Here is a 15,178-nt window from a genome sequence, read left to right as displayed (position 1 = left end):
TTGGATCGGACGAGGGCCTCATCACAACACAGTAATGATGCAGCATCGGGCACTTCAGTACGTACAGCACAGCCTGTGGGTCATGTATAGTCCCGTCCATACAAAGAACACTGCCTACCGCCAGTAGACGGCATCTTCAAACTTAACGGGAACGAGTGGTGCATCTCCTATGCGTGACTATCGACAACAGCCGGGCCCGAAGCCCACTCGCTACTCGGAGCATGTATTCTACCCAGACCTTCCCATCCCCGGTCATCCATGTGAGAAGAGGTCCAAGGGACTCAACCAGAGCTTGGCAGTCGAATGTTCTCATGACCAGCCTCGAGCTTCCCTGTTCCGGTGTCTAGACCTTCAGAAATTCAAAAACGCCCTGAAATGAGGGGACAAAGGGCCGCATTTGCGATCCCGCGCGCCCTCGTTCCAAAAAACCTATCTATCCAGTTCCCTTGGCGACCCCCCCTGGTCGCCGCCCAACGTACACGTTCTTCAACACATATACCAGAGCCGAGGCGATGACACCCAGCACCACCAGGTGCGGCGGCAGGAGCACGGCGGCAGCCAATAGGCCCATGCAGTAGCGCCGCGCGGCTTCGAGCGTCTCCTCGCGCGGCTCGCGGCGTCCCTGGCCATGGCCGCGCCGCGCCGCGCCAGCCGTCATTTTCTCTCCCCCTTGAGTGTCCTCCGCCTCCCATGCTGCTCCCTTGGCCGTGCTTGGGCCTTCGCTCTCGTCGGATGGTCATTGGAAGGGGTACCCGCCGCTACGTTGGCGTCCAGCGCCGCCGTTGCCGTAGCTGTAGGTCGCCCCGCCGGGGAATGTACCTCCGCCGGGGAATCCGCCAGCGCCTCCAGGGAATCCACCGGCTGTCCGGAAACCGCCGCCGCCAAATCCGCCCTGGTTGCCCATCATGCTAAAGAGGATCTCCGGGTCGATGCCACCCATGCCGCCCATGTTGCTGCCCATGCCGCCACCAAACATGTCCGACGGGTCCATCAAGTCGTCCCCGTTGTCGTAGGCAGCCTTCTTTCTACACACAGGTCAGCACGTACAAAGCATGTTATGGATGCCGCTGGGTGAGGTCAAGGCTTACTGGGGGTCGCTCAGAGTTTCATAGGCTTCTTGCAAGTCCTTGAACTTGGCCTCGGCCACCTCGTCCCCGGGATTCTTGTCGGGGTGGAGCTTGACGGCCAGCTTGCGGTAAGCCTTCTTGATGTCGTCGGCGCTGGCGTCTTTTTCCACGGCCATGATCTTGTAATAATCCTTCCTCTGGCTCTTCTTAAATTCGAGCTCCGCCTTGCGAATCTCCCTTGGTATGGTACGGTCCTCTGGGTCAAGCTCCTGGATTGACTTCCATTCACGGACGGCATCTTCCCATTTGCCCGACTGGCCCAGCGCGTTGGCCTTTGTCTTCCGAGCCTTGTTGTAGCTGGGGTCCAGGCTCACTGCCCGATCTGCGTCGGCAATGGCCCCGTCGTATTGCTTGAGCTTTATCTTGCACTGTGCCCTGTTCTGCAGCAGCTTTGCATTCATGCTGCGGTTGGAGGCGTCGACGTCGAGCGCCTCTGTGTATTTGTTGATGGCCGATTGCAGCCGTCCAGCTTTGAACTCAACGTTGCCCTCTTCCTTCATGCGCTCGAGCTTCTGCACTATCCTCAGCCACTTGACAGCGTCGCGGAAGTCGGGATCACAGTTGAGGGCCATGCGGAGGGACTGAACAGCCTTTTCGTTTTCCCCTTGGCCGTAGAGAACGCGTCCGCGCAAGACCAAGGCCTCGGGATCTTGGCTGTTGTTCCGCAGCAACGACATGGCAATGTTCTGCGCCTCACCGAGCGAGTTCTCCCGCCCGATAGTCAGGTACGCTTCTCCGCGCATGAGCTGCCATTTGCGAGGCTTGCCCACGCCCGGCCCAAGTCCGCGCTCGGCCTGATCCAGGGCGTGGAGCACCATGGACACTGCAGTGCCCCGGCTCAGGGTCTCCTTGGCCGAGTTGATGTGGTGCAGCATCTCTTTGGTCGGTGCCGTGTCCTTGGCGGAGGGTGGCGGGTTGATGCGTCCAAAGGTGGTCATGGCCTCTTCTGGCCTTCCCAGGCCCGTGTAGATACGAGCAAGTCGCAGCAGGATCTTGGGGTTTTGAGGATCGAGATCGGCGGAACGCAAACAATCATCGAGCGCAGCCTCGTACTGGCCATTCGACATGTAGGCAGCAGCGCGGTTGCCCAGGTAGGTGCTCGACTCAGGGAACAAGTCAACGGCTGCGTCATCACCACAGTCAGCGTGGGGCGTCGTCGAAAACAGAAAAAGCTCTCGACGGCATACCCTTTGAATATTGCTCAATGGCCTTTGAAAAGTTCTTGTCCTTGAAGAAGCGGTTCCCGGCAGCCTTGTAGGCTTCGGCGTCATCCTGCGGAGTCGGCACAGGGCTGGACGGGTTGGACTTGTGAGGAGGGGGCGCAGGAGCCTCTTCGTGGTTGGAGCCATTCGAAATGGGCACTGAAAAATTTGTCTGGGCCGAGGAATTCGGAGGCGGCGACGAGGCGCCATTGGCGGGCTCGCCGTCAATCTCCATCGAGTTGCGGCCGCTCATGGCGGACTGGGACAGGGCAGAGAGCCGCTTGCGCTCCTCGGGTGGCAAATTGAGGGGATGAGTGTCGGCGTCGAATTTGTTGCGTCGCGAAGAGGATGAGGGCGGCTCAGTGGAATGGCGCGAGAGCCTCGAGTGACGGGGCGACGAGGGCGGCTTTGCTTCTCTCGAGTCTCGATGGGAGGGCGGCCTGGAAGATTTTTTTGGCGACCGCGAGGAAGATTTTGCGGGCGACGAAGGTTCCGAGTGCGAGTGGCGAGGGTCGTCGCGATCGTCAATGCTGGAGCTGGAGGCGTGCTTTTTGGTCGACGACGACGGCGACGACGTCGAAGAGGCAGGTTTCTTGCTCCCGCCAAAGAACTTCATTTGGGGCGGGACGGGCAACTCAGCAGGGCTGTCCCGAAACAAGGTTATGCCGGATATTGAACTCGGAAGGGAGGGGTGGAGGGGGCAAGCTAATAAACGGGCATTAATGGGGAGGTAGTAAGAGCCTAAAGGGAAGAAGTCCCGGGAGGGGCCACAGTTTGCCGACAATCAGCACCAGCGACGACTGCAGAGAGACGAGGCGTGGTTTATGGTGATGACGAAAGCAAACGATGTCGGAGGAGGGGAGGGGGAAGCAAATGGGACCAAATTTGAGATGAGGCGATGAGTGAACAGGGGGGAGGGGAAAGAAAGAGAGAGAGGAAGAGAACCAGAGAGAAGACGGGGCCAAGCTCCAGCTCTCCCAACCTGGCAGCAGGCGGCGTGTTCAGGCCCAAGACGTGGTTAAATGTGACCTGGCCGCTGGCTGGCTGGGCGTTCTGATTTGTTTTTGCGATCGCCTGTCCGTTCGGCGTGAGAGCACGAGCTGGAGGGGGACCTCCTTTGTTCGTCTTGTTTTGTTCTCCCCTGATATCAAACATGAACATGGGGAAAATGTCCTCGCGCACAAACTACCTAACCAAATATATGCACAGGCTGCCTCCTCCAACCACCCCAGACCGGGTGACTGGTAACTTCAATACCCTGTTCAGACTCCCTCTCTCGCCCTCTCACGGCTGCAAACCCATCGCGGAATGACAGGACCGAGGCCGTGACCAATGGAGCCCGAGCCTGTGACTAGCGGCGCTTGCTTTTGTCATACGTACTGGATATCTGCCTAGAGGGTCGTCCGGTGAGATGACCACCCCAGCCTCTTGTCTTCCTCGACGCGAGGCTCTCTGCTGCCAATCAGTGCCAAAGAGGCTGCAGCGTGACGCTGTCGTGCCTAGCAACAAATGCTTGCCCAGGCCCAATCCCCGTCCTGGGGTCCACTGAAGAATAGCCTTGTAACGGGGTCTTGCAACTACTGGTGCCTGATTCTAGAACCTTCAGTGGGGCCGGCCGCCCGGTTCATCGCCCGGCGCCGGCACCCGCGTCGGCAACGGACATCTGACCTCCCGAATGGCGTCTTCGCCCGGCCCTGAGGGAGAGACGCCGCCTCGCTCGTTGAAAGCGAAAGCATGACCTTCGTTCTTGAAACCCGGCGTCAGACCACGCTGTCCGTTTCCGTTTTCGCTTCCGTCTTTTGCGCACCAGCGCTTGTTGACAGGTATTTCGTACTAGTTCGCGACCAGACAGGCGTTCGTCCGTGCCATGGTTACTAAGCACCTGCCAGCGGATCCCTTCATCACAGACGAAACATGAACCGAATATTCGTAGCTCAGCATTGATTACCCGTTGATCTTGGTGTGGGGCCACAGCAGCCCAACTAAGTGTCTTCGCCACTTAGTTGGCCCAAAAAATCCGGCACAGCCCAAAAAATCCGGCACAGCAGCCCACCTCCAAAACGTCAACCCTATGCATCTCAACCGCGTTTTCTCGCGCAACTTGACTTTATTTACGTATCTTTTTGCCGGAATACATTATGACAGATAACATGGCTACCCTGGAGGCAGCAAAAGCCGTTCTGGCGTCTCGTCGCGACCCCAGAGCCGATGTTCGTCGCTCAACAACACCAAAAGAACGCCTCTTTCCGTGCGAGATGCGGCCATCCGTTACAATGTGAAGAGCTCATCCGTACAGAGAGCCATTAATTTCATAAGAAACCCCTTTTCCCGTGCTCCAGGGCGTCCATTGGCGCTGACGGAGGACGAAGACGACGCCCTGGTTGCGTATGTACAGTGGATGGAACGCACCGGCATGCCCGCCACGAGAGAGCAACTTGAAGCTGTTGCAAATGCAATAAGAATGCGTCGAGATCCCAATGCCCGCCCGGTCTCGTCAAGTTGGCTTGACAATTGGCGTGGAAGTCATCCTGCGATCGCGAAGACGTATCTCAAAGCAGTTGAACGAGCCCGGAAGTCCTTTGAAGCCCACGGGGTAGAAGAAGTCGAATTTTTCTACTCAAAGCTTCGAGAAATCATCACCAGCTACCGTATTGGCAGTTCAGAGATCTGGAATGAAGACGAGGCCGGAATACGCATTGGGTGCCTGCGAGAACGCATCCAAGTTCTCATCACGCGCACCACTAGAGTCAAGAGCACCCGGCCCCGAGTTTTAGACCCAGCAAACCGAGAATCCTGCACGGTAATTGCCTCAGTTAACGCAGTGGGGGACTCTCTTCCACCCTGGCTTGTTTTCCAACATTACCCTACCACCAACTGGGCCGGCATCGACATCATGACAGGCGTACGGTTTGCCCAGTCGCCAACTGGCTTTTCCAACGCAGAGATACACCTTGAGTGGGCAAGGCATTTCAACTGCTGGTCTTGGGCATCGTCAGCGCAAGCAAAACAGTCAGGAAATTCGCTGGAAGAGTGGTTCGGCTGTGACGAGCATCTTCGGCGCCCCAACATGGGGATGAGTCGCGTGGAGGCGCCGCCAAACCAACGGCCTGACGACGAGAAGATCTACCGATTGCTTGTTGTGGATGGCTTTACAGGGCATACCACCCTTGACTTTGCTGAGTATTGTATCAAGTTTGATATCATCATTGCTATTTTCCTCCACATTCCACCCACCTCATGCAGCCGCTTGATGTTGGGGTATTCCAGCCACTAAAGTCAGCACATCAGAAAGCGCTTCGGAAGTCGCTCGCAGAAGGCAACATATCATTTTCGCGGGTCAACTTCCTCACAGCTTTTCAGGACGTATATGAGGCTGGCTTCACGCGGCATAACATTATGGCGGCATTTGAAAAACAGGCCTCTTTCCTGTCGACCCAGCGCCGGTGATCACCAAGATCCTCCACGAGCAGCTACGACAACAGCAGCCGATCAATCCTGCATACGCCTCGCTCCTACCCTCGGAGACGCGTTTCCAAGTCGCCGCGGATGCCCTCAATGATATCCGGCAACGGTATGGGCCCTCATGAGCTCGCCATCACGAGAAAACTTGCGGGTTCTTGCGAAAGTGAACACCGAGTCTATCGCGATGGCGTCACATTCCCAGGGCATAGTCAGCGATAAGAATAGCCGAACCCAGGCGTATGCGAATCGAATGAAGAGAGGCAAGATTGTCAGGCCGCGCGGAGAGTTTATCACGAGCTCCAGCATGGCCGACATCACCCGGGAGTATGAGGAGCTCCAGGCAAAGCAAACCCGGCTTCAAACGCGCCAGGAGATAAGGATGCATCTTAAACGAGTTCGTGGAGAGATGCAGAAGATCCGAGAAGACTATAAAGTCGGGAAGAAGCAGTTAGTCAATGGCAGAGTCAAGACATTGAACTTTAAGCCCTGGCTAGAGTTTACGGGACGAGACGTTGAGTTCTACACTCTGGAGCAAAGTTGCGATACCCTCATGCGGGAGCTCAAAGAGCCATCCAAGGAATCCTTTTCTATGATACCACGAAGAGAAATAACTCCGCCAGAGATGTCAGGCGCGCGCAGCGACCCGACCTCGCCCACTTACAGATATGTCGTCGTTGCCCGGCAGTGACGATACCGTCTATTTCACAGGCCTCGATCTTGACAAACATAGTGAGGATGGCGCCGACGATGAAGACGAGGACAATTTACTCGACACGCAAGAGAATATACCTCATCGCCGCCGTTAGCAGCGGTTGAAGCGGTAGTCGATACACCATGCCCTCGACCGCGCACCCGATCGTCCAACAAGATACAGCAGACGCTCCAGGAACACAGGTATGGATAAAATAGCTCTCAGAGACGCACAACAGGCGAAATTACTACATAATACGTCTATTTGGACTCACAAACGCGGTCTTCCTATCTCTTCGACTGGAAGGCGGCAGCTCCTAAATAGGCCCAAAGACGTGATTTTTTCACTTTTCGTTGTTACTTGCGTCTTTAGGTGATCCGCAGCTATTGATCACATGTATATTTTAGCTATTTGAAGTCGCATTGACGGCACCATGAAGCGAAGCGTAGAATTTCCCTTGATTTTGCACCCCAAATTGAGGACCCTGCTGTGCCGGATTTTTTGGGCTGTGCCGGATTTTTTGGGCCAACTAAGTGGCGAAGACACTTAGTTGGGCTGCTGTGGCCCCACACCAAGATCAACGGGTAGGTCAATGCAACGAAGCGCACAACAGCGCTTGCTTCCTTGAGAGGTGGCTATGAAAAATTGCGCCAGACAAAAACACCATGTCGTGCGCGTCAACACTACTCTCACCTACCAGGCCAAGCACGAGCATCTAATCCAAGTACCCTGACCAGCAACTGGTAGCCACTCCAAGAAGTAATGCGATGAATCGGCCACGAAATTCGCCCCGGTAAAAGTCCTCTCATCAATCATCCAAGCTCCCAGGAGACCCGCCCTCGGTGCCGACGTTAGACCCCATTATGGAGCTGACAAACTCTTGGTATTTAAACACCTCGCCCTTCTTGGCGCCCAGTTGAGCATTCATGTTGCGGTTGAATGCCCGACGGCCCGTAAACCCGCTCATGACCTTGTCCACCTCGGCAGCCGTCAGAGCGCGCTCCCCGGGCTCCGGCGCCGTACTCAGCACGGCTTCTCGGAGTTCTGCCCAGTCGACCTGGCCGCTGTCGTCGTCGTCAAACGCGGAAAAGGCCGACACCAGCTCGGCACTGGGCGACAGCGCGGCGAGGACCTCGGCCAACGAATTCAAGAAGGCAGCCAGGGCAGTTGTCTGTGGGCGTGAGGACGGGAAGAATTGGGCGACGTCAGAAGGGCCGTTGGGCAAGCCTGTCCGCATTCACCTGTTAGCGGGCCTTTCTCCCGAGCGCGTACGCTGGTTGGCACGTACCGAGCTGGTTGAGCATGTCGGCCACGTCTTCGCCGTTGACGACGCCGTCGCAGTCTCGGTCGAGGATTTGGAATCCGTCGCGCAGTGTCCTGACCTGCGCGGGCTGAAGCTGTGAGAGCGCATTGCCATTTCCCAACGACCTCGACGTGGCCGTCCTCGACAGCGGCCCGGGCCGTGACGGTGACAATGGCGGCGGCGGCGAAGCCATGGATCCGATAGGCGCTGGTCTCGGCGTCCAACTCGCGTGCGTGCTGGCCGGAGAGCTAGGGCTCCCAAACCTCGACGTTCCGTTTGTCAGGGCAGACTTGGTCGGGGATGCAGTCGGCGTTGAGATTCTCAGTGGCGCAGGCGCGGCGGGTGATTCTGCTCGTCTGAAGGGCGAGTTGCGGGAGGGAGAGGAGCCGTATCCCAGCGGGGAAGGCTTGTATGCTGTCGAGGCCGACTTGTAAATGACGTCTGTTAGTACATTTATGCGTGCAGGGAGTGGTGCTGGCCGGCGCTCTTTACCATGGTCATGCGAGTCCCCGCCGTTATGGACAAGCGGAGCAGCCGGTTGGCCAAGAAACGCGACGATCCCGGCGTGGATTTCTGGGATGAAGATGATCAAGAAGCTTGATGTTCTCAAAGGGTAGCAAGCTTTGTCGCTTTGTCGATTTCGACGTTCTCCCGATGTGGGCAGCTTGGGTGAGGCGTTGGTTGAATATGGGCATGTGGTGACGAAAGTAAACAATCAGCACCACCATGACAACGCGAGCCTTGAAGAGTCTAGTGTGGTGGCCTGTGGCTGATGTGTGGCGCGTGCGGAGGGACGAAGTACAGTACGAGCCGCAGTGGCTGTTTGACGAGGCTAAGACATGGCGGGTCGATTATGCGATCCACAAGCGGTCTACGTAGAAACGGAAGAAGACACTCCGGTGTGCCAGGGGAACGAAAACGGAGCCCTCCGGGCGGGGCAGGACGTCGGACGGCGCGTAGCCGGGCGTCCTAGGGCAGAATATCGGCGAAACGACGGCTGAGCTAAACTACCTAGGTAGGTAAGCGCTATTAAACTGCGTGAGAAGTATTACTTCCTCGAACATCTTAGGCAGGACCAGCTAGCGCGCCCTTAGCGACCTTTGTCAAAGCGGCCAATCGGAGGCGGCAAGTCTGATAGGTAGTAGGGGAGCCTCGTGGAAGTGGAAGGGCCAGGCTGGCCACTCACGCTCCGATGCTTCCCGTCCTGGATCTGCCATCAGGGGGCCCCTGACGGAACACGGCATCTCATCTCATCCAAGTCATCCCCGTTTCATGACTGCCCCTCGCGCCACCAAACGTCCGTCGACCGACCGTGGCCGGCCTGTCTGTTTGCCCGCACTGAGGGGCTACCATACCAACGTCGCCGCCGTCTGCGCACCCGCCGTCTGCGCACATCGCTACGGACATTTCCTCCACCAAAGACGGCTGAGACCGCGTCAATCGGCCCCAGCATCGCGAGGGCGCTTGCACGGCATCGTCGACCCACGCCCGCCGCCGATTGAGCTCTGCAGACAGCCGCCCACCGGCCCCAAACTCGATTCCCCGACAGCCGAGACACGGTGCCCGAGCTTGCGGGGAGAGACACTTCAAGGCCGCGAGGCCGTTGTCTCGCACCCGGCTCCAGCGCCCAATGATGGCCACAGCCCTGCCCTACCTTTCCCGACACACTGGTATTAGCGGCCGTTCGAATGGTTCATCGGCAAATCGCCGAACCTCGCTCTCCTCGATCCTCTCGTCTCGCCCCCCCTCCGAAACATCACATGCCTCGCGGCCCTCGAGGTCGCCGCAGCTCCCCATGGCCGACACAGACCGTACGTCGGACCCGAGCTCCAAGTCCAAGACGCCCTCCCTCGAGCCGGCCTCTCAGCACTCCTCAATCTCGGCCTCGCGCCGCGTCAACGCCGATTCCCGCTCCTCGAGGAGGCTTCGATCGCAGTATCCCCGCAGCTCGCCAGAAAAACATGTCGAGTATATCCTCGTCGCATCCTTCGATATCGATCGGGGCCCTGTCATGGAGCACCAGTACCCAGTGGCAATCACTGGCGACGAGAATATGTTGGCGGAGCTGATGCTGCCGGATCAGGCGCATGCTCGCAACCAGGACTGGACCATCTTCTTCCTGCACAAAGACACTAGCAAGGAGGAAGAGGAAGAATCGCAACAGGCGAGAGAACGACGGAAACGAAGGCGCAAGAGGCGGCAAGATCGCGCCGCAGGCGTTGCCACCGAGGAATCCGACGAGGATGACGGCGATGGCCTGGACGATGGCCTGGACGATGGCCTGGACGACGACCTGGACGATGAGTCGACGGATAGCGAGCCCGAAGGTGGTGAAGGACCGCCCTTGATCCATGTGCTGAATCTGGTCAACACCAAGCACGACAAGTCGGTCAAGAGAGGCGCCATCGTCAAAGCAATGGCAATTTGCACACGACACCCCTTTCTGCATATATACAAGGTGGGTAGCCGCGCCTCCCTCTGCCGCCATGAAAGCTGACGTCTGGTGTCCGACCAGCCCCTGCTGCTGTTAGCCCTGGAAGAGTACTTTAAATCGCCTGTGCCCGAGACTCTCGCCATGCTGTACCACGCCGTCAACGCCATGGACTTGTCGCTCATGCCCAAGCTCAGCATCCTAGAGAGAAACCTGCTGCTGGCCAGCGATAACAGGGATCTTTTTGTCGAAAAGTTTGAGCAGATGATCCAGATGCGCCTGGGTTCAAAAAGGGGAGAGATCGTTGCAGACGCGCACAACGACGGCAGTCCGACTAAGATGGCCGGCATCTCGAGAGCCGGCACCAAAGCCCATATCGAGAGCGGCAGCCACTCGATTTACTCGGTCCCACGAGACACGCACGAATTCGAAACAAAGGTCATGTACAAGGGCATTCCCATTCCCATCAAAGTGCCCACGGCCGTCATGCCCGAGACGGTGGGGGATTTCTCCCTCATCAAGCTCATACAAAACTTTTCCGAGGCCCACACGAAGTCGCCGCAGCCTTTTGCGCTGCACCCTCATCTGACGACAAACGGCACCAGCACGCATCCCATCATTGTCCTCGTTAACGGACTGCTGACACAGAAGCGCGTCATCTTCCTGGGGCACAACATGCCCTCGGGCGAGGTGGCCGAGGCGGTCCTCGCCGCGTGCGCACTCGCCTCTGGTGGAATTTTGCGAGGCTTCACCCGCCACGCGTTCCCCTACACCGACCTTACCAAGATTGACGATCTCCTCAACGTCCCGGGGTTCATAGCCGGCGTGACCAACCCGACGTTTGAGAATCATCCAGAGTGGTGGGATATCCTCTGCGACTTGCCGAGCGGGCGCATCAAGATCAGCAGCAAAATCGATCCCTCGCCGGCCACCGAGGGACTCTCCTGTTTCCAGCAGCAAAACCCGACGCTCGCGACCATTGCCAGCGGCACCTTGAACAACAACCAGGATCTCACGGGAGACGCGGTGTTCATGACAGATATCCTAAGGAGCATCGCCGCGAGGCACGGGGAGCGAGTTATCCGGGCCAAGTGGCGCGACTGGGTGCTCAAGTTTACGAGAATCGCGGCCCAGCTGGAGGAAAGCGTCTACGGAGCAAGTGCTCTCTACATAGGGAGTGAGGACCACGAGATGACGCTTCCCGGGGCGAGCGGCCATGGCTATGTCTGGGCGGACGATGCAGCCAAGCTTAAGGAGCTGGCTGGCAACGTGACGAGGATCGAAGGATGGCGCAACACGCGCAGTTACTACAGCTACATCCAGGTGAGAGAGCGCCAGCCGGTGTAGGGTCCCGCCTGGCTTGGAGACTAATTTGTTGGCAGGACCTGGCCCAAATCTACACTGTCCGGCCGCTCAAAGGTCTCGACCTGGCGCACATGCACGACCGCCTTCGCCTACAGCGCCTGTCTCCAACGCAGAGCCGGGACATTTACCTGACCTTTTCCAGATACGTCCATTCGTACGACGAAATATGCCTTCTTCTCAACGTGGCGCCCGAGTCGCACGCGGGGCTCTTTTACGTCGCTCTCGGGCTCTTCCACAAGGACCGCGAGGTGCGGGTCAAGACGGCGGAGCTGTTGGAACGCATCGCGGAGCACGAGGCGGGCCAACACTGGTGGAGAGGCCTGAGCCGCTTCGAGCGGCTTGCGTTTGAGCGGCTACGGCGCGAGGTGGACGCTGAGATGCGGGTCAAGCTTGGCAAGGATGGCTTGGGCGTGGGGTCGGAGAAGAGAAGCAGTTAGATGTCAGAGCATGCGGTGGCTCCAAGGCGGATATGGCACTGCGACGTCTTGATACTTCTGCGGTGCTTGGTGTTTAGTCTACTCTGCTCTGGCAGATTCCTTTGTCGACAACATCGGGAACGGCGTTTTCGTTATTCGAGGTTTTACGGCCTATGGACGGGTACGGGCGGGAGCGACTCATGCATGCGCGTTTGGCTTTGGGCGGTAGCTCGACTCGATGGAATCGGATACAGGTGGGCGAATAGAGGAATCAGGGGAAGGACTACTCTCAGCTGGCCATAGAAATGTTTCGTGGTTTCAAGGGGGTCGGCCGACTTATACGTGCTCCCCCGTACATTGACTACAACAGGCCGAGGGCCTTGGCTGCGTGCTTGACGTGGTCCTCCCCGAAGGTGGAGATGAAGAAGTAAGAGTGGTCGTAGCCCTGCGACAAGTGGAGAGTCGGGGTCAGTCCCAGCGGCGCTCCCGACTGCTCAGGCAATAGCGGGCTCTTACCTCTTGGTAGCGGACCTTGACACCCTCAATACCGGCCTCTTTGACGGCCTTTTCGAAGTTTTCGGGCAGCAGCTGGCCCTGCTTGTAGAAGTCGTCGGCCGTGCCCTGCGGTTGTTGATGGGGCAGAGCGTATCCTCGTCAGCCGCTGGCTCAGTAGAGCGAAGAGAGGAAGCAGGGGAGCGGCATCAGTCTACATACGATGTCGATGAGGCAGTTGAGGATGGGATCTTTCCAAGCCTTGACCAGCTCGGTGGCATCGTGCTTCTTCCAGGCCTCGCGGTCGTCGCCGAGGTATCCCCTAAAGGCCTTTTCCCCCCACGGGCAGCGCGAGGGGTTCGCAATCGGGGCCCAGGCGCTGACGCTCTTGTACATGCCGGGATGCTTGAGGGCGAGGGTGAGAGCGCCGTGGCCGCCCATGGAGTGTCCAGCGATGGAGACGCGGGTCTTGTCGAGCTCGGCAAAGGCGTCGAAGAGGAGGCGCGGCAGCTCGTCGGTCAGATACGTCTCCATGCGGTAATGGCTGCGCCAGGGCTCGGCGGCGGCGTCGATGTAGAAGGAGGCGGCGCTGCCAAAGTCCCACCCGTCGTGCTCGCCGGGCAGGTCGGTGCCGCGCGGGGACGTGTCCGGGAAGAGCAGGGCGAGGCCGAGGGGCGCGGCGTGGGCGAGCAGAAAGCCCTTTTCCGCCACGTTGTCGGGGGTACACGTCAGGCCGGAGAGGTAGACGAGCAGCGGGGCCGGGCGGCTCGGGGCGGCGGAGGCGGGGAGGAAGAGGTTGAGGTTCATCGGGGTCGAGGTGGTGGTGGATTGGTGGGTGAGCTTGAGCAGGCGGCCGCCAAAGGCGGCGATGGTGGCGTTTGTGGTGAAGGCCATGGTGACGGGTGGTGGCGGCGGGGTTTTGAGCTGGGTGCTATGAACGGGGCGTGGCGAGAAGGCTGGAAGAAGTCGTCGACGACGGCCATTAAGGATTCGGTGCCGAGCGGTGGTGAGTGGTGATGGCTGATGGTACGTATTAGATGATGGCGGGGTTCAAGATGTGGAGATGGAGGTGGGGGTTGCGACGGGTTGCGATGACATCACTCGGCCGTTTTGCCCCACCATGGCGGTTGAGGTCGAGTTCCGACTTGGACTGCCCATTTGCGATTACTGATCTAACCTGAGCTTGGAATTGTACGCGTGTGGGATTGTGTTGCGTCTCGGTGCTGACTGCTGGCGTCAATTCCAAGCTCACGCGACACAGGGGAGACGCAATTGGTAGCGAAGCTCAGTGGACAATGGTAGGTATGGGCAGTACCGTAGGCTACTCAAGTGAGCAAGGATGTATGTACATTTTCCAGTCCGACGCCTTCTCTGTGTATGTACAAAACGGCATTCCGTTGTTTCCGTGCTTGCCGCCAAAGCACTCGGCCGAGGCTCGGCCTGGGCGACGCATTTCTTAGGAGAACGGGGAGGGCATTCATTAGGCATCAAGGTGGGTGGGATTAGAGGGAGGTGTCCTGTGATGGGAGTTGAACCATCAGTGTCGTGGAAAAAGCTCAAGCTCGATTGGGGAGGCAGTCGAAGCTGGCAATGAGCGTGTTCCACTTGATGGCGCCGAGGTCAAACTTGTGCTCGTAGGTAAAGTTGACGGCGCCAAAGGTGCAGCCCGTGGGGCTCGTGCAGATGGCGCCGCAGTTGGTGACGCGCGGGAAGCAGCTGAAGGACTCGCCGTCGGGGGCAAAGGTGCTGGTGTTGTGGTAAAAGGGCGCCTCGAGCTGGACGCACTTGTTGAGCTCGTAGACTTGGTGCTTGCACGTGCCGGTTGCGTTGGCGCCGGTGCACATGAGGAGCTGGAGAGGAGAGTCAGGACGCTTTCCATGATGAATAGGGGTCGACTTACACCTCCGAGCGCACGCTTGTCGACGGGAGAGGCGGACACGGCCGAGGCGGCGGCGACGAGGAACGTCGAGACCTTCATGACGACTGCTTTTCGTCTTTTGCGCGTGGAGCTAAGTGTGCTCGTCGTCGGTGGACGAGGAAGGGGTGGTGATGTTTTTTTCTCGGGAGGCTGGGGGCAGCTGATGGCAATGGATGGGTAAGAATAAAAGATATGGCTGAACAGACTGCTGTTCTCTCTTGATTGGGTTCGGCTGTCTTTGGCGTGTGTAAGATTTGGGCACCGCCAGACAGCGTGTTTGCTGGTCCGAGTAGATTATGACGACGGGCTTGACGGCGAGACGGGCGAATCAAACAACGCCCCCTTCCATTGCCCGAACGCAGTGCTGGTGGATGGTTCATCCCGTTTGGCTGCATGGATCCGTTGGGAATCTCCGAGAATGGAGGGGGATCAACGGCTCTTCCACGCCTTCCGGCCTTTGCACTGCTCTCGAGGTGGGTGAGTAAGTACATGGCACAGCGTAGACAGGGCGTGGGGATACATGGGCAAGTCCGTGCTGGCGTCCATGAATCACGATAGTCTTTTCACTCGTGATGAGCCGTCATTGAGACGGGGGGAGTGGGGTCGCGGCTGTTTTAGGCATTTGTCTCCATTCGACGTCATCGTTTCCCCGTGTCCTCCGCGCCAATCAAGCGACTTGAAGCTCTAGACTTGAAGCTCTGGGGCGGCTGGCAATTCATCGTCCACGGCGGGCGCGTGACCGTGAACTGATGATGCGCCTGGTCAAGATGA

The 15,178-nt window shown here is 58.3% G+C and overlaps 5 protein-coding genes across 5 annotated transcripts; 1 reads left to right on the top strand and 4 right to left on the bottom strand.

The window, feature by feature from the left end:
* Positions 1–433: 433 nt before the first annotated feature.
* On the bottom strand, positions 434–2,945 carry HRG_03943 (tetratricopeptide repeat domain-containing protein; the record flags this gene model as incomplete). Its single annotated transcript, XM_044862414.1, has 6 exons — positions 434–693; positions 753–758; positions 820–1,025; positions 1,089–2,250; positions 2,315–2,769; positions 2,815–2,945. The coding sequence occupies 6 exons, from the start codon at positions 2,943–2,945 to the stop codon at positions 434–436; spliced, it is 2,220 nt and encodes a 739-aa protein (XP_044723440.1).
* A 4,345-nt stretch (positions 2,946–7,290) lies between these two features.
* HRG_03942 (EF-hand-like domain protein) lies at positions 7,291–8,280 on the bottom strand (the record flags this gene model as incomplete). The annotated part of the gene is made up of 5 exons (XM_044862413.1): positions 7,291–7,709; positions 7,771–7,864; positions 7,911–8,021; positions 8,076–8,141; positions 8,278–8,280. The coding sequence occupies 5 exons, from the start codon at positions 8,278–8,280 to the stop codon at positions 7,291–7,293; spliced, it is 693 nt and encodes a 230-aa protein (XP_044723439.1).
* Positions 8,281–9,580: 1,300 nt separating this feature from the next.
* On the top strand, positions 9,581–12,018 carry HRG_03941 (docking domain of afi1 for arf3 in vesicle trafficking; the record flags this gene model as incomplete). The annotated part of the gene is made up of 4 exons (XM_044862412.1): positions 9,581–9,949; positions 10,016–10,243; positions 10,301–11,539; positions 11,599–12,018. The coding sequence occupies 4 exons, from the start codon at positions 9,581–9,583 to the stop codon at positions 12,016–12,018; spliced, it is 2,256 nt and encodes a 751-aa protein (XP_044723438.1).
* Positions 12,019–12,358: 340 nt separating this feature from the next.
* HRG_03940 (putative esterase domain-containing protein) lies at positions 12,359–13,383 on the bottom strand (the record flags this gene model as incomplete). The annotated part of the gene is made up of 3 exons (XM_044862411.1): positions 12,359–12,442; positions 12,514–12,618; positions 12,712–13,383. 3 exons carry the CDS (start codon positions 13,381–13,383, stop codon positions 12,359–12,361), a joined length of 861 nt encoding a protein of 286 aa, XP_044723437.1.
* Positions 13,384–14,045: 662 nt separating this feature from the next.
* HRG_03939 (uncharacterized protein) lies at positions 14,046–14,467 on the bottom strand (the record flags this gene model as incomplete). Its single annotated transcript, XM_044862410.1, has 2 exons — positions 14,046–14,339; positions 14,390–14,467. 2 exons carry the CDS (start codon positions 14,465–14,467, stop codon positions 14,046–14,048), a joined length of 372 nt encoding a protein of 123 aa, XP_044723436.1.
* Positions 14,468–15,178: the final 711 nt, after the last annotated feature.

The sequence above is a fragment of the Hirsutella rhossiliensis genome (genome assembly GCF_020360975.1).
Source record: "Hirsutella rhossiliensis strain HR02 chromosome Unknown scaffold00003, whole genome shotgun sequence".
NCBI lineage: Eukaryota > Fungi > Ascomycota > Sordariomycetes > Hypocreales > Ophiocordycipitaceae > Hirsutella > Hirsutella rhossiliensis.
This window is presented reverse-complemented; position numbering and strand designations above follow the sequence as displayed.